Source organism: Syngnathus acus, chromosome 3 (assembly GCF_901709675.1).
Source record: "Syngnathus acus chromosome 3, fSynAcu1.2, whole genome shotgun sequence".
Lineage (NCBI taxonomy): Eukaryota > Metazoa > Chordata > Actinopteri > Syngnathiformes > Syngnathidae > Syngnathus > Syngnathus acus.
The window spans coordinates 2,840,258-2,857,467 of NC_051089.1; the positions used below are offsets into that span (position 1 = coordinate 2,840,258).

Genomic DNA, 17,210 nt, shown 5'->3' on the forward strand with positions numbered 1-17,210 from the left:
CAGTTGAATAGCACAGGTGGTGCCGGGGTCGTTCTGGGTGTCGGAAAGACTTCCATTGGAGTGACTCAAACTGGAAGACACATTCATTAAAGAGTGTGTGAGGCATTTTAAATACAATGCATGGGAAAACATTTGCAGTGACTTGATTCCACCACGCCCCATAAAAAATAAAAAAACATATCTCGGGGTTTGGCAAGGCTAATAAATGAATAAAAATCGACAAAACAATTTCGAAATTCATGGTGGAGTTGTGAAATTGTTATTTTCTTATCTCATTTTAACTTTGAAAGAATTTTTTCGCATCACTGTTGAATGGTGCGTCATTTGACGTCACCACTTTGGCTTTTAAAAGCTGTGATGCGTGGTTAGTCGGAAGTTGGTATCGTGCCAACACCAGACGTGTACGATTAGTGCATTTAGGGCAACATTTCACGTTAACCGTTCAAGATGTTACGTCTTCTCATCCTCACACTTTTGGTTAGTCAATGCATGTCACGTCCTGCATCGAGAAGGTGATATTTTTTACGTCAACGTTGTTGCAATATTTTTAATATGTGCCAAGTTGCAGCGGTTTACTTGTATTGTGGAAGACAACTTGAAAACAAACACAAGTGTGATAATGTTTTCCAATTAGTGTCGTCCTTTTTTTTTTCTTTTTTTCTTTTTCTAGACTTGACAACCATATGGAAAACATCGAGTTCCATTACTCCAGCAACTCGGAACCGTACGTGATCAACACTGATGGTAAGACGTATAAAATGGTTCCACTAAGGTCACCCGCAGCTTATCCTTTACCATTTGGTCTCGGTCCTCAAAATAATCATTTGTGATTGCCATTTTTACCAGAAATGTATACGATTTTTTTTTTTATTGCAGATTATGGTGTGAAGCCCCTAGCAGACCCACAAGGGGCAGAAAATCCTTATTATTCGAATTATTAAGGAAATGTATTGACAGCCTTGAAAGTTATTTTGAGGGTTTCCTTGCCTGGTTTGGATCAATCACAATTGTGAACACCTTTGAGACTCAAATTATGATGAAATAAAACTGATTTCACAAGCTCCACGAATCAGAATTTCCTATTTTAAGACCTTTCAATGAGGTATGGAATAAATGTGATTGTTTGCTCATGATGTAATAATAACAGGAGACAGGATAATCATCTTAATTTTTTTTTTTTTTTTTTTTTAAATAAAGAAGTCACACCTAAAAAAAAAATCAAAAATAAAGAGATTTCACTCACATGTTAAATCAGTACAGTGTTTATAATTACAGTTAATAAATTTATATGGCAGATCTGTACACCTTTTGCGTAGCCCCCCACATCGTTGCTTGTTCTGTCTGGCTGTACAAAAGTCACGATATGATTAGCAACAGCAGAGATTATTCTGAGGAACTAATGAGGGGGCGGAGCTTGAAGATGCTTATGAGAATTCTGCATTTTAGAAACATTCTGTTGAATATATATATATAACGATCTAGAGACTGTAGAACCTTGTTTGTTGTCCCCACTGCAAAACAACTGTTGTGCTATTCATTCTTCTGTTTGGCGTCGCTTCTCATGACCCTTGATTCCAAAACCATCCTCACGATAACAAACACATACCGGGAAACGAAACGTGCATGCTTTGAACAATATTGTCGTTTCAGCGGAACCCGCACATGTAAGGGGTAGTGGGGGATGCATCATCAAATCACAACATCATCACAATCTTCCTTCACACACTCAATAGCATCATCATTTAGCATTATTTCAAACGCAAGATGGAGAAGGTCCTGATGAAAGATGAAAAAGAGGCACTAGTTGTGAAGTTCTCTGCTCGCGCGTAGCTGCGTCGCTGTCTTGAGTCTAAACGTGACGTCTAACACTTTTGTTTTTGGAACACACCAGTGAAGCACAATGTGTCTGGATTCTAAAAATACAATTAGACAATAAGAATCAGCTGCAGGTGTCATCAGTGCTCCTCTCGATAAGTTTTGTTGGATTCTAGCCTACTTTCCACCATGTTGTTGTTTATGCACGCCATTAAATCCTCAAAGTCAAAAAGTCACCCTCTGTGAACTTCACAAATATAAACAACGCTGGCTCGGTGCAAGTAAAGGCAGTCGGTCGGCTTCTGTTTCCACCTTCTGGGGCGACTGCTACTTAGCTGAAAGCTGCACTCGTGTGTGTGTGTGTGTGTGTGTGTGTGTGTGCGTGTGCGTGTGTGTGTGTGTGTGCGTGCGTGTGTGTGCACCCCACTATTATTTTGCATAATATTTCTTGCCTCGAAAGCACTCCTTTGGCTTCTTCCTTTCTTCTGCTTGCTCCTCAGATGTTTTGTTATTTTCTAAATGTGTCCTTCATGCAACACCATGTTATGATACAGTGCGCTGTACAGGGCTCTGGTTGAAGGCGGGACTTGGCTACTCCAAGTAGATATCTTCTGTGGGGCATGAGAACTCCACGAATTCTTTGTAATACAGCTGAAAGGCTTTCCTGTAAAACAGACGTGCCAATTTGGTGATCAAGCTTATGCAATTTTTTTGTGTTAGAATACAATTAAATTACTAACTCACCCTACTGACTCTGCCACAGCTTTGGTGGAATCTTCGGACACAAACACATGGCAGGCAAATCTCTGGTCTGCCGGGTGCTTTGTTATGAAACCAAAATATCTGCAGAGAGACAATAAAAACCATCACTCTGAAATGACATCAACAGGAGAAATTGGAGGGTTATTTTGTTGTTGTTTGACTTACTTGCAATTTTTGGGGTGATAACCGCAGAAGGAGACATTCTTCAATTGGAAAAAGTGACTGCACTCGTTACTCTGACAGAGATAGAAGAGGAAAAAGGAAGCAAGGCTTTAGTGTCGGAGGGGACACAATATTTCAATCGTGAGACACGTTATTTTTTGTTTTTTGATGCCGTATTTGTGGAGAGAACAATCAAATGTATCACTATTTTTTTAAATGACTGTAGTACATACACATGGCCACACGGTGGCGACTAACCACTGTTGTAAAGTGATCATGTCCAATTGGACACCACTCAGTATAAAAAAAATGGCAGTCTTACTCGATCACAGGAGTAATAATCCTCATGAACGGCCAGTTTGATTCCCTTGACACTGATTTCCAGAATACAGGAGGAAGGCGGGTTGTGCTTAACTGTCATCCTTCTGTTGGTGGCAATCTGGGAAGCGCAAAGATTGCTTAAAACTTAAGCAGTTCACTTTGATTTAAAAGACAATTCAGATTTCTAAAAAAAAGAGCAGTTCGGTGCCGAACCTTCTGCATAGCTGCACAAAGAACGTCGTTTCCTTTGTGGTAGGGCACTTGGACTGAGCCCAGGAATTTTAGCCGGTACCGGTCAAGCCACTCACTGCTCTTTGCTGAAAAGAGATCAACCAACCATACAACATTAATACATGTTCATTTAATCGCGCCGTTCCTTTTCATCAGTTACCTTTGAAGCTATCGGTCTCCTTGGTCACCTCGATAGCATAATAAGCAGGGAAGATCCCCCGGGCACCCGTTCTCATGTTGAAGCCCTCGTACCAGTAATCCTCCCCTTGTACCTCCACCAGCAATGGATCGTCCACTTCCAGCTCTAACTCATCATCGTGCCTCGGGACAAACCTGCATGGAGAAAAACAGATGAAGCTGACGTTCTGCGGGATCCTGGAGGACCTTCAGATTAAGAAGGTGTGTTTGGTTATGTAAAATCCCATTTATTAGTAATATCTCTGGTTCCTGCCAAATCAAAGGTTTGAGATAATCTGGATTATATGTTGGTTTGCTTATCCTCTCCAATCCAATGCAAAAACAAATTTCTCGCCCTGAAATAAAAGGGGTCATTGTTCCTTTTGTTTTTTCGTAGAGAAACGTGTCAACACTGGAAAAAAATGTTCCGATTAAAATGCACCGTAGTTTTTTTTTTTAACTCACCTGTAGACAGCTCTGTGGCTCTGATCCTGCTCCTCTCCGTTTATGGTGCAGGAAAATAAACCAAAAGACTCAGCACCTAAGGCAGAAAAAAAACTGACAGTTTTAGAGACAAAAATGAACAGAGCAAATTTCTCCCTGTGCCAAAGTGACCATCGCTTACTCGATGAGCTCGATCGCCCGTTCATAAAGACGTTGAGGAACTTCTTGGAGAAATGCAAGTCGACGTCCGGCGTGGAGTCTTCGGACAGACAAGCCGTGGCCTCTCGTCTGACCCCCCCCAAACGTGCACAATCTTCCTCTTCGTCCGCCTCCTCGTACTCTTCCCCGATGGCCGACTCGTAGGGAGACGAGACGCAGTTGTCGTAGACGGTGGCCGAATCGCTGTCGTCGCTGTAACCTTGGTAACACTGTCTCAAACTGACAAGTTCCAGTTGAGCGTGCTCGTCCACCACCAAGGTGTATTTGACCGAATCGTACGACAAACCGCTGGCGTCTGAGCTCATGGAAGTCCTTAGCGGGGCGGCTCTGCCGTTGCCCCCGTTCACCTTTGCGACCACTTTCTTTATTCTTTCGTTTATGATGATCCGATCCACATCCTCGTCTTCCCCGCAGTAGCTTTCGTCCGTGGCGTCCACGTACTCGACTGACGAGCCAGTTCTCAGCATTGCCCCTGCCCCCGTTCCTGACCCCTTGAGGCTAAAGTCCAGCGCCGCGGTAGGATGAGTTGACAGAGCCACGCTAGGCGGCGTGATGAGCGATTCCACGCAAGATGCGTAAGAAGGCGGCGCGATGTAGGCTTCGTCCTCCTCGTAGATGGACGAGTTGGACTGGTCGGGTAGCGGCTGGTAAGGAGGCGGGCCTTCTGTATCGGAGCTAATGGACATACGACCTTGCTCGCTCAGCTGCGAAAGGAAAGGCCGGTCCTGTGTACAAACAGGTTCCGAAGGGTCGGAACAGCGCGGCACCGGGGTCAGGTAGATCTCCTCTGTGGGCTCCAAAGGAGCTTCCGAGTGGTACTGCAGCCTCTCCTGCCGATGGCCGCTCGCATCCAACTTTCCCGCCGGATAGAGAGGAGCCGGTTTGTAATTCTGCGGCGGCGGTGGCGGCGCAGGCGGCTTCTCCTGAAACTTTGGCCGCGTCGACGCGGAGCTCTGTGAACGTCCGGGTGCGTGCGAGTTCCCGCAGGGGGCGTCGGTGGAGGTGCCTCGGTCTTTGGTCTGCGCGGCGCCGCGTACCTTGTCCTCGTCGCTCAGACAGCTGTGTTCGCGCGGAGGCGTTAGCTCACCTGGAAGATGGGAAAAGACATACAGCAATATGAGGACGGACGTGCAAACGCAAACACAAAGGCCACACACGCAGACGGAGAACATGACGCAGGCGTGAGCGCCAAAACCGACGCAACAAGCAAACATGGCGATGAAATGCAGAAAAAGGAAAAACGGGAAGAGCAAAAAGTAGAAAAGGTTATGTAACAGATGTCAGGATTACTCAGATAAATCCTCATTGAAACTCAAAGTGCGTCTATGGGATGGCGATTGACCGGTTATGTCATAATCCGTCGCCAGGAAGTATTGCAATGATGATTTTATGATAGACGAGAGCCGCAGATTAGCAAATAACTGTTGAATATAATTCAACATCCAATAGCCCAAGAATACAGTGATTTTGTACACTTCAAAGTTCAGGATTATTTTCAATGAACTATCTGGAAAACAGATTGATATAAAATACAGAATAAAAAGGATTAATGATGGTGAAATTCTCATCCCAGATCAAGTTGGATTTTAAGTCTGTGACCTTATTTGCACCTAACTCTGCAGAGTGTAACGGGTGAAGTTGCCCCAAACAATTTGAATGAGTTAATACTCAAAAAAATATATAATGTCAGACTGAATTCATCTTATTTTAGTGCTTTGTGTGGATAAAAATAGTCGGGCTGGCTACATTAAAAAAACAGCAGTGACAAACTAAAATGGGACAAGCGCATACGAATTAGCGAGAGTAGCAAAAGGGAAGTTGTCCTATCATGAATTTTGCATCCTGTTTTTTTTTTCTTTTGAGGGCACAGAGCTATTTGTGATCATGTTGACTCAAATATCTGTAATAATTAAACTTGGCAAATGCACACGTCTCATAAGAGACAGAAAAACTCACCCGTTTTGAGAGGTGAAGATGAGCCCGCAACTTTATCCTGCCATGTGTATTTCTTGCCAAAGGAATTGTTGTTTAACGTGTCCTGAGGAAAAGCAGAGGTAAAGAACAAATGAAGGAAGTGGTGGGAACAGGAGAAGATGAAGCTCTGGATCTTGAGAGAGTTTGTCCCCAACTCACCACACAACACACACAAAGCTGGTGAATATGCCCTGAATGAGTCTTTTGTCTGTGCGTAGTGGTGTGAATTTAAAGGGAACCAGACCTTTTCCTTACTGGGAAGACATGCAGTTATTTAGTTTTCTTTTTTATTCTTGAAACACAAATCTGGAACTGCACTGCAATTTCATTGTATCTGCCCAATACGATTCGATTCGATTCAATTCAATTCTGGTCTAGTTTTGTCTATTTTTATATTATAGCCACAATTATAAACTGTCACGCAAACATACACTTAATTAACTAACTCTTGATTTAAACCTGAGTGGTAAAATAAAAAGATTAAAAAATAAAACATCTTGCTATTCATGTACACGGACATACAGTACATAGATTTGTAGTGGCGGTAAGAAAATACAAATAAAGAAGCGGAAAGTCCTGTGATCAAACTGTTGCAAATATGGATCCTTTTCCGATGTCCACCCACCGATGCATGACTCACTTCCCAATCTTGCTGTCGTCGTGGTAACGAAAGACGTGGAACCATCTTGCCACCGTGAATATAAAAAGATCATGGCCTTGGGCCAATGACTCATGTGACGTGTGTATGTGTACGTGATACCACCTCACTAAGAATTAGCGGTCTCACAATTCTTTAAGAGTTTTGCCTTCATGCCATTGAGAATTAAGTGAGATGAATGAAGACAGGTAGATTTCGCCAGCAAGCTCAAGACTCACTCAGTACTACTTACGACAAGTGTGGTGTGTAACCAGATGGGAGATTACCAGGACTCAGGATTAATCTTGACATCACGTCTGGATACATTTACTCAAACAGTCTTAGAGGGGGGGCAAACAGCAAAATAAAAGCTGTGACGTAAAAAAAAAAAATTACAAATGTTTTCTCACTAGAAAAATGACACTAAAATTGTGCTCTGGCTTTTTTTCCAGTCACAGAAGTCCGCCAAATGAAGCTGAGCTGAATATACAGTTTACGTTTTTATTTATTCACTGACCTGGAAACAATCACTCTGCAACTCTCAAGCACCCGGGTTGTACAATACAACCTAGAAATCGTTATGTAATCGTCTCAGCCTCACACTGGACACGATTCCTGCCAGCATGATTGATGGAATTACATTTTACAATTTCACATTACAGCTGCAGTAGACACTTTTGTTTTTTTTAGACATTTTTTTTCAGACAAATCAAATCTCATGACTGTAACGAGGCAAGTGTACAAGTAGCGATTGCACCCTTTGTACTTTCTAGACGTGACAACTCCAACCCAGACAGGAAACCCGGAAGAGCAACACCACAGTGGCTTCAGTCAGCTTTCCACCTCGGGGAAAATGGACAAACTGAAGCGCTGACAAATCTGACGCTGCTCAGAAGATCATTTTGACAGCCTACAAGCCTGAGGGCTGGCTGGGTGTAGAATCGTGTGGAAGATATGCATAGTGTTGCATAATCAGAAGCTGTGCATACAAAAATTTGTACCAAAAAGAGATCAAGAGCTAAAAATTGGGCATCATCAATCAAACCATGGTAACTTGATATTAGAGCAACAATTTAATGAGCACCTGAACAAGATGCTGCATGTTCCTAGAGAACCAAAACACGTTTCAAGGCTTGAATGTATCCATCAGGTGGTTAGGATGAGAGCCCAGCTAAGTCCAACACAATTAACGTCATATTCATTCCAATTTGGAGAATCACTACGAGACTGCTGATGACTAAGCCGACCTTCCTCAGATGACCAGAAACATGACTCCATCAGTTATACTTCCCCTCACATGCTCATATAAGCGAGGGTGTACGGATCGGAAAACAAGGTCACCACTCTTGTTTACATTTACATACAACAATAGAAATGATACACACACCAAGGGCTGGAAAGGTCTTGACAATAGGGATTATTGTTCGTCCGGGTGAACCCATCCTCTCCGAGCAAAGACAAACGGAGTAAAATGACCTCCATTGTCCAGTGCTATTTGCTTCAAAAGACGAAACACATCGACGAGATGTAATCTAAAAGACGATATTTTTCTCTTCAACTTTGCGTTGACAGTATGTCACTTAAAAAAAAAAGACTTTACCTGCGTGCGGGGCACAATTGGAAAGAGGTTAAGGGTCGTAGGTCTCTTCGGCCGGTAGGTATCCATGGTAACAGGTACTGTAGGGTCCTTGGTTACTGGCGGAGGTGCGATGGAGGCCTTGGAGGACTCTTTATCACCGCGGAAACCGTCAGCACCATCAATGAGATCCAAATGCAGCATCTCCGCCTGGAGCTGTCCGACGGCGCCGAGCTCCGCCCTCCCCGGCCTGCTATTGGTCCCTCGCCTCACGTGGCCCTGCAGCGATTGGAAGACGCAATCTGTCATTTGTAGCGGACAAACAGTACAAGGGAGAGAGGGAGTGAGCATGGAGGAGATGAGGAGAGTGAACTGGCCAATTAGAAAATTCCTTGATTTTGGCTTGCTACTCTCGCTGTCAACGCTGAGCTGCTTAGTGGGCAAACACAGCTGAGGCCAGAGATTGGACCCTCTTCAACACACTTTGCTCTATTTCCTTCCACATACACAGATGGCGCACACTGACGTTCTGAGTTGGCCTAAAAAGCCCGACGACATTGCCAGTTGCTAGCATTAGGAAGACATTAGCTTTTAAGCAGTAACGGATGCAATGAGGATTTTCAAAATAGTTCTAGAAAAATCACAAGTGTATTCACTTGGAAATCATTTCAACCTTTTAATATAGTGTGGTTTAATTTTTTAAAACAAAGTGAGCTAAAATGCTGAAATGAGTGGTGTCATTTTATGTAAACGAATAATGTGGATTTCTATTATTAGCCATGTCACCAATTGTTTCTCCAGTCACGTCACACTCAGGACACTGAAACTGGTTTGAAGGCTTAAAAGGCTCATTTTCCTTCCCTTTGACAATTTCAAAGTGAAGATCAATACCAGCTCATGCAACCCGCTTCCGCTCAGCCTCTTGTGTTTTACGACCTCAATTTATAACCGGCCCCTTTAAAAGGCACCGCTGTGTTGCTAGGAGACAAGTGACGACGTGGAGGCGAGTGAAGAGTGCATGACTCTGACCCCCCCCCCCCCCCCCCCCCGACGACGATGCTCGCCTCTCATCCAATCGGAGAAGCCAAAGCAGGGGAGATCTCACAATCACCCTCGATTGCAACCTGATGACTCACTGATGAGTTGAACTCTTTCAAAACGATTGATTTGAATCTTTTTTACAGAGCATGGTTGTCACGCTACTGCCGATCATCCCTGGATGCAAAACAAAAAAAAAAAAGAGACACAAGGCGCTTGTGCATTTGTTGATGTCCTCTCCCATCCATGAGATGACGTGAGCAGTATCCATGGAGGCGATGCAAACCACCTCTCGGTTTATTTTCAGCTCCAACACATGCGGCTGAGAAGTGAAAATAGGTTGCCATGGAAATAGCTCCTATGGCTGTTTTGCTGAAACATCTCTTTCCGCCCTCACACTCGAGATGCTGTTTCACTCCTTTTAAACACATCGGCACCTACATGTCAGTGATCTTTTTGTTTATTGTACACCGCTAGAGATAATCATGAGGCGCTACCTGTTTCTATAGTTACCTAATCTGCAATTCCATACGTGCGCAATCTGCAACAAGTATCATGTGACTGCTAATCAAATCTCTCCACTCCTACGCTTGAGCATCTTCTCTCGCCATCTGTCAATTACGACGAGACACCCTCGTCCATGTTGTCAGTTGATACCTCAGTCCACTAATTCAGACTTTTACCTGCTAATGCACAGGTGTCAAACTCAAGGCCCGGGGGCCAGATCCGGCCCGCCACATTCTTTTATGTGGCCCGCAAAGGCAAATCATTTTAACAACTCAGTGTTTCTTATTAAAATGTCCAAACTGTAAATGGTCTTATTTTTAATAACAGCATTATTTTTTGTCACAATCCCACTTCCAAAATAAATGAGAAAATTGTTGAACTTTTTATCATTGGATTCTGTTGTATCAAGTCAAGTCAAGTCAAGTCAAGTCAAGTCAAGTCAAGTCAAGTTTATTTGTATAGCCCTAAATCACAAGCAGTCTCAAAGGGCTTCACATAGACAAAAATTGACAATTATTCTCAAAGCATCCCCTGATCTTAAGCTCCCAAATATTAAAGATTAGATTAAAGTCCCAATGATCGTCACACACACACCTGGGTGTGGTGAAATTTGTGTATGTGATCATATGAGGGGCCATTCATTTCTATTTAAGTCATTAATGGCCCCACGAGGGAAATCGGAACCACGCTGTGGCCCACAATAAAACAAAGTTTGACACCCCTGTGCTAATACTTGAAAAGTACAAGCGCAAACAAGTACAAGCACTAACAATTTTATGCTAGGTTGAAAAAAAAATTTGCGTTCGAATGCTGGCACTAAACGAGAGACTTTCATCCCCCCTGAATCTTCAACAACTTTTACCATCCTACGTTAGCAATATAATCTTACACTGCTCCATATGGTATCCTCCACACTACTACTTTCTGTTTTAAACATCGTGTGCACGCAAACGCATGAACCGACATATACGTGCATTAGAGGAATCCCCTTCGGAGGGTGAGCTTGATGATGAGGTCAGCAGCGCTGCGGGCTAATGGGCAAGCAGTGAGCGATCTGTACTGAGGTCACACACAATCCCATTCAGTTTCTGAAAGTGTATCAACGGTTGATGCATTATTAAACAGGGATGGGCCTTGTTCGCACGTTGCTGAAATATGACGAAAAGATGCCGAGCACTCGTCTGTCCCCGATGATACTTTTTGGCTATTCTATTGTTGTTAGCGCCGCAATTACGAAAGCATGACAAAGCACAGTGAGCGACCCAAAAATATCGAATGCTCATCTGTGAGCATAACTGACTCAGGGGAAGAAAAAGGCTTTCACCCTTCCCGTTGCCATGGTTACAAGAGAAGAAATAATTAGTTTAGCTGATGGAGGAGGAGGCGTTGATGTGTTCAGAGAGAACCGAGCCAAAAAGATCTGAAAGAATAATACATTCACCACAGTTGCTCTCTCTATGTAGCAGTCCGATCTCTTTCTGCCTCTCTCATAGTTCAAACATGCTCCAATTGCATAAATGTTTTATTTTTTTGGATGCCAGAATTTTGAAAAATGGGATGGGCTAAAACTTGCTCAAAGCAAAAAAAACACAACTTCTAAATGTCAATAATTATGCTGTGCTTGATACGGTATACTCATCACTCACTCACACACACAAACACACACACACTTCAACCAGATTTACAGTCGGGCATCCGGTGTGTATCCTCGACCGGAAGCAAACTACAAAACAGCAATTCAGGAGGACATGCCTTTCATACAGCGACACTTGCGCCACTAACACTACTTTTAGAAGCTGAGAAGTTGCTGGTCCCCTCTGACACGTTAACAGTGGTAAAATGAAAAGACCAGATTGGATAGGGCTGTGTGGCAGGGCCTTAAAGGCGCCGACCTAGAAAAAACTACAGTGGGTGACTTGGTGCACATCTTATGAACCTTGACAAAAGAAAATGTTGTTTCATTCCTTTGGGTTTAGACTTACCTTAATATCCGGGCCATTGCAGTTGAGGCTCATCCCACGTTCGTCGGTGATCTCGGTAATCTCTGACAGGTCGTCATCTTCAAACTCACCCAAACTGATGTCGTGAGTCAACCTGGACAAGATTGAAGAGAAAGTACCAATTTAGCAGACTAAAGTCCTTGATCGTATTCTAAACATTGAAAGATTTTCATGACCAACTTTCCATCTAACCAAGAAAAACAAAGATAATTTTAAGTGAACAGGGAACATCTAAAGCAACTAATTTGCGTCTTAAGGAAAGAATTGTCTCTTGAGTAGACTTAATTTACTGTTAGGTCATTTTGAGCGTGTTGGAAGAATGTATCGTCATTTTCCCATGACAGCATTATTAATTATAATTCATTTTGAGATAGCCCAGTTGTACTCGTTGAAAATGTGTATAGATGATTTATGTTTTCAAGAGTCATTACTTTCTTAATATTTGTCACAGGAAAATAATATCACTAGAATTGCCTTTAAAAATGGTATGATAATACTTTCAGGTTTTATGTTAACAAGAATTAGCTTTGAGGCGTGTTAGCTTCTCTTGTTAGCTGCTAGCAACGACCAGCTAGCTGGCATATGATTATTACTGCCAAGCAAAATGTCGATCAATGTATTTGTGTTTTACGATGGCATTGATTGGAACTATGACCAAAACATTTCAACTATTTCGACAACAATAGAAACATTTCAAGTTTTGTCAAGCAAAATTTGATTTTTACTGGAGTTTTACATTAGACTGGCCTGCAGGATTGCGACATTATATTTTGGATTGCGCTAAATACGAACAAAAAATAACAAATCTATGCCATTAGGTATGTCATGAGCGTCACACACTAGACATTTTGAACCTGGCATTCAGTTATTAAATCAGACGCATATTCAGTCGACCCACATCCGTCCCCAATCATTCACGCCTTTATAGTCCTCCTTAGAGACGAGACGACTGTGGTGCAAGGTGCTGGCCATTCATCACCTTCGCCCTCTTGCAAGGACACATTTAGGACCGGAGCAGGACGGTCCTGTCAGATGCCACACGTCCACATAACTCCCCATTTGATGGATGAAAACAAGCCCAACACACAGGCCTATTTGCACACAGCTTTTCCCGCACTACATAACAACATTAAGAGGGCTGTGTATCCTCTGGTCATGCTATTTCTGGTCGAGAGGCTCAACATCTTTTCCTAGAGCCACAAAGGCATATGCATCCTCCTCTTATTCAAGGGCAAGCCTGCCCTGAGCTTAAACGTGCAAAGAGTCGACAAATAGAGAGAGGACGTTAACAGTCGCGCGCAAACACAAGGTCACACAGCCATGCCGCTACGTTCCAGTCAGAAACACAGAAAGCGTGTCCTACCATTTTTCCCACTGGTCCTCCATCCAACCTTCTTCTCCTTCCCCTCCCGAGTCCATACTGTAAGCGAGGAGGGCATCCGAAGCCGAGAAGGAGCAAGGGGTTTGGAGAGTGAAGAAGGGGGGCGCAGGAGGGAGGGGGAGGAGCATCAAGGAAGGAAAGCCGGAGGAAAGGGGTGGAGGTGCAGCTCAAACGGGTCGATGGAAGGAGCGTTACGTTCAGAGCTCGCTCTTGCCTCTGAAGCACACGAGCGATATTGTGAGGGAATTATTCCAAGCAGAGAAGCTGGGGCCATCGAAAGAGGAGTGTTATCTAATCTGTTCCCGCCTCTCCTTTTCCACTCTGATGTTTAGTCTGCCTGTGAGCATCAGATGGACTCTGCTAAAGCAGCAAAAATGCTGCCGTTTGCACAATACTTGCTGGACAGAAAAGCCCCAGCACAACGGGGCACTCCTCTCGCTATGCACCATGGCCATGCTCAATTATTCATGAGGCCCATTGATCACATCAGACTATCATTTTTCCCTTTGTTATTCCCATCTGTGTAAAATATTTTTTATATTTGTATATAATACTGATACAATCCGCCCAGAGCAATTAGAATATAGTCACTACTCTTGATGGAAACTATAACTCACCAAAATTGTTGCGGCACTTCAAATGTTATTTGTACTGTTATTAGTCCGTGCACATGACATTGTTAATAACATTAAATATTACACAAAAAGTATGTCAGTATATATTTCCTTGTTTTTGTATTGGCCACTTTACTACAACAGTAATGACAGAAGAGTAGTGGCTGCCCATTTTATGTCAACAGTCCATTTCCATTTAACTTTTGGCATATGTTTTGTGGATAGCTGACTCCAACTCGACCCAATTTATCCGGATTTGGGACGGGCACAAAATATAACAAGGTGCGGAGTTTGAGGAAAAGATTTATCGCGCAAACACTGACTCCCAATCTGGTAAATCTACAAGAACAACAGTCATGAAAATTTTACAACATCCAAATGGGGTCACGCTGACTCCACCAGACTGAATTCTTTTTTTTAATTTCAGACGAGCTACTGATGTGTCTCAGTTAGATATTCAAAGAGCTGCGCACATAGAAAAAGCGACATGACTTGATTTGCTGGCTGAATTATTGCTTCAACACAAAAAATATCCAACAATCATCTGATATATTTCGTGAGCTCATCCAAAAAAGCTTTTGCTGAAAACTGGCAATAAATATGATCACGAACATGATAAAGGCATGTCAGTGGAAAAACAAGACAACAACATATGGCTCCATTGGTAGCAAGCCAACTTCAGGGCTGAGGATTACATATCTTCTCTTTTCTGCCAAATATCAATTCTGAAACAATGAAGCAAACCGTGCGCACACTTACTCACACAAGCCAGTTAAACATATAAAATAACATAAATCAATAATCCACTTGTTTGGCCTTCTTGCACTATATTATTTAAATATGTTCTGAATATGAATTGTAATAGTTATGCAACTATTAAAACCAGAAATAATAATTACCTTCCTGAGAAAGCTATTCAACACGTGGATTAGAAATTGAGCATCAGGTTATATGATTCTCGACAGCGATTGTTTTTATTGATTTAACAAATCAATTATTCATGTATGCATGTGTTCTTTGCAATAACTTACTGTCAAACTATTGGACTTTTTTTTAAATCAATTTATTATAATGTTCAAGCACAATATAATAAACCCGTTAAATAGAAACAGCTCCACACTTTAGAAGACTGATACACAAGCAGGCAAAAATATAACCAATCAATCGAGGCACACCCAAAATGAAGGGGAAAAAACACAGAAACCAAAACAACGCAATAATAACACATGCAGAACCAAAAGACCGAGAAGCTCCATCCAGTCGGAATCAATACCAAAAGCACGCGCATCTCATCCCCCTTCATCGCGTCACCCTTTCCTACCTGCATCTGGCTGGAGACTTCATCTGAAGATTGCGCTCGCGCTGCCGGCTGCCTTTCCGCTTTTCACCCTCCGCCATGCCGCTCGGCTCTCATGCCATCGTTCGCGTGAGGCTGAGCAGTTTGCGGTGCAGCCGCCGGCCTGCCTGCGGTTGCTCGGTTAGACAGCGACACATTTGACACATGAGGATGATATCGTAGTTCTGCGATAGGATGCTGCCTTCAGGGGCTGTGGTAAAAAGCAAAGCTCCCAAGAATGCTCTTCCCTGTTGACTTTAGGGATATGTCAACACTATATTTGTATATCTTATTATATTTACACCAACGGAAATCCTCACTCTCATCCAAAGCCCCCCCCCCCTTCCCCAAAATGGAAACTTTATTACATAAAATTATGCAGACAGTAAGCATAACAAAGTACATGAGTATCAATTTTATACAAGGTGGATGAAGAGTCCAATATTGTTGAGAAATAAATATGAAATGCAAATGGTTGAAAGGCTCAAGAGTTGGACCTGAGTTAAAACTTGTCCCTGCATGGCGACGGCTTTGGTTTGATGTCTCATCAACCTTGAAATGAGCACTTGGCCATTTTCAGAAGTGTGCGCTCTTTCTCCTCTGCTCCAGAACCCATTGTGCAGGATTTATGTCCAACTTCAACATATTGAGCACCCACGGGTCTTGCTGTGCTCCTCTAATGAACTCTTCCATTGTAATACAACCTGTAGAGCAAATTATAAGAACAAATATTTCTTATCTATTTTTAAGGCCTCAGTTTTTTTTCTCATGTTTAATACTTACCATCGCCGTCACTATCAACAGCCCGCAGTATTCGTTCCACAGCATCGTCAACTGTAAAATGGGACTCATTTGTGTCTGTCTTTGTGCCTCCTTTCTTGACACAATAAATGCTCTAGAAAGAAAAAAAATAGAACTTGATGTAAACAGTCCGGATTTCAAAAATCAAAGTAGGGAATGTTTTTCAGAGATGTGATTTGTAAGATTGCACATCTTTGAGAGGTCCATAAAATGGTGCCAACACGACACATTGTGACTTACATGAATTATTGACCGGAGCTCATCCTTGTCAACAAATCCGTTGTTGTCTTTGTCATACACTTTGAACGACCAGCGCAGTTTGTGCTCCATGTCTCCCCGAAAAACAAGATTCAGGGCCGCTACAAATTCCAGGAAATCTATTGTATTGTCCTGAAAGGAAAGCAGTTCCATTAATTGTAGTGTTTTTTACGACTCAGATTAAAAAAAAGCATATGAATGTAAAAAATCTCACCCCATTAGTGTCAAACGCTCGAAACATGCTCTCAGCATAATCCGATGCTTCGCTGCTTGGGTCCACACCAAAGAAACGCTTGAATTCATGCAGAAAAAGTAGTCCACTTGGGCACTCCGTGACAAATTTTTTATACATATCCTGAAGCGCTTTGATGTCGATTTCTTCGGAGCTCCCTGTTTGCTGTGCCTGTCCCATGGTTTGTGTTTCACCAGGACGTTGACCTTTATCAACTCTACCATGGAGTGTGCAGATGAGAAATGGCCATCTTATCGACTCGGGCGTAGCGTAAACCTGCGGAATCTCAACTGTTTACATTTGTGAGAAGTGATTAGTGTAGTCTGGGGATTAAGATTGGATTACCTGGTCTGGGTTTTCTTTCAGTGGGTACGCCCCAGAGTTAAAAATGGACTAACCCAAACCCACAATAAGTATGTTCAAGAAAGCCTTTTACTTCAGGTTGGCCAGAAAATTTGATGAGAGGAGGAAAAGGCACTGGGATCCTTACGGCACATAAATAATCACATTGTTCGACGACTGACGTCAACAGTTTTCAAAACATAGAAATTCTAATGCACTGTATCAAACCCAAGGCCCGGGGACCAGATTTGGCCCGTCACACCATTTTATGTGGCCCGGGATTCGTGTTGTACAATTTACAAATTGAAAGTCTGAAGTGTTGACAGTAAAATAGTCCAAGTCGACTTCACGTCAACACTGATATTAATAGTTTAGGTCACATT

At 42.7% G+C, this 17,210-nt stretch overlaps 2 protein-coding genes and 1 long non-coding RNA gene across 4 annotated transcripts; 1 reads left to right on the forward strand and 2 right to left on the reverse strand.

The window, feature by feature from the left end:
* The first annotated feature begins 350 nt into the window (after positions 1-350).
* On the forward strand, positions 351-1,065 carry LOC119120049. Its single transcript, XR_005097423.1, has 3 exons — positions 351-512; positions 671-744; positions 877-1,065. It is a non-coding gene; the product is annotated as an uncharacterized LOC119120049 (long non-coding RNA).
* A 1,139-nt stretch (positions 1,066-2,204) lies between these two features.
* mapk8ip1b (mitogen-activated protein kinase 8 interacting protein 1b) lies at positions 2,205-15,442 on the reverse strand. Of its 2 annotated transcripts, none has more exons than XM_037246547.1 (12): positions 15,180-15,442; positions 11,846-11,957; positions 8,343-8,597; positions 6,088-6,169; positions 4,094-5,218; positions 3,934-4,009; positions 3,452-3,624; positions 3,274-3,377; positions 3,062-3,178; positions 2,743-2,813; positions 2,560-2,658; positions 2,205-2,479 (listed from the first exon to the last, which is right to left on the reverse strand). In XM_037246547.1, exons 1-12 carry the CDS (start codon positions 15,254-15,256, stop codon positions 2,407-2,409), a joined length of 2,364 nt encoding a protein of 787 aa, XP_037102442.1. In that variant the 5' UTR covers positions 15,257-15,442; the 3' UTR covers positions 2,205-2,406. The 2 variants fall into 2 exon arrangements, with proteins under 2 accessions (XP_037102442.1, XP_037102440.1); XM_037246545.1 differs by lacking the exon at positions 15,180-15,442 and adding an exon at positions 13,227-13,631.
* A 95-nt stretch (positions 15,443-15,537) lies between these two features.
* On the reverse strand, positions 15,538-16,893 carry LOC119120035 (guanylyl cyclase-activating protein 2-like). The gene is made up of 4 exons (XM_037246627.1): positions 16,468-16,893; positions 16,236-16,385; positions 15,978-16,089; positions 15,538-15,898 (listed from the first exon to the last, which is right to left on the reverse strand). Exons 1-4 carry the CDS (start codon positions 16,663-16,665, stop codon positions 15,771-15,773), a joined length of 588 nt encoding a protein of 195 aa, XP_037102522.1. The 5' UTR covers positions 16,666-16,893; the 3' UTR covers positions 15,538-15,770.
* Between the last annotated feature and the right edge of the window lie 317 nt (positions 16,894-17,210).

Bases quoted from the DNA above. Each gene is read 5' to 3' on its own strand.
- LOC119120035 (XM_037246627.1), bottom strand. From the start codon at position 16,665: ATGGGACAGGCACAGCAAACAGGGAGCTCCGAAGAAATCGACATCAAA. The intron at 16,386-16,467 runs GTGAGATTTTTT...CTTTCCTTTCAG, and splicing joins GAGCGTTTGACACTAATGGG to GACAATACAATAGATTTCCT. The intron at 15,899-15,977 runs GTAAGTATTAAA...TTTGCTCTACAG, and splicing joins TGTTGATAGTGACGGCGATG to GTTGTATTACAATGGAAGAG.
- mapk8ip1b (XM_037246545.1), bottom strand. From the start codon at position 13,372: ATGCTCCTCCCCCTCCCTCCTGCGCCCCCCTTCTTCACTCTCCAAACC. The intron at 5,219-6,087 runs GTGAGTTTTTCT...CCCATCTTCCAG, and splicing joins ATCTTCACCTCTCAAAACGG to GTGAGCTAACGCCTCCGCGC. The intron at 3,625-3,933 runs GTGAGTTAAAAA...TTCTCCATGCAG, and splicing joins AGCCACAGAGCTGTCTACAG to GTTTGTCCCGAGGCACGATG.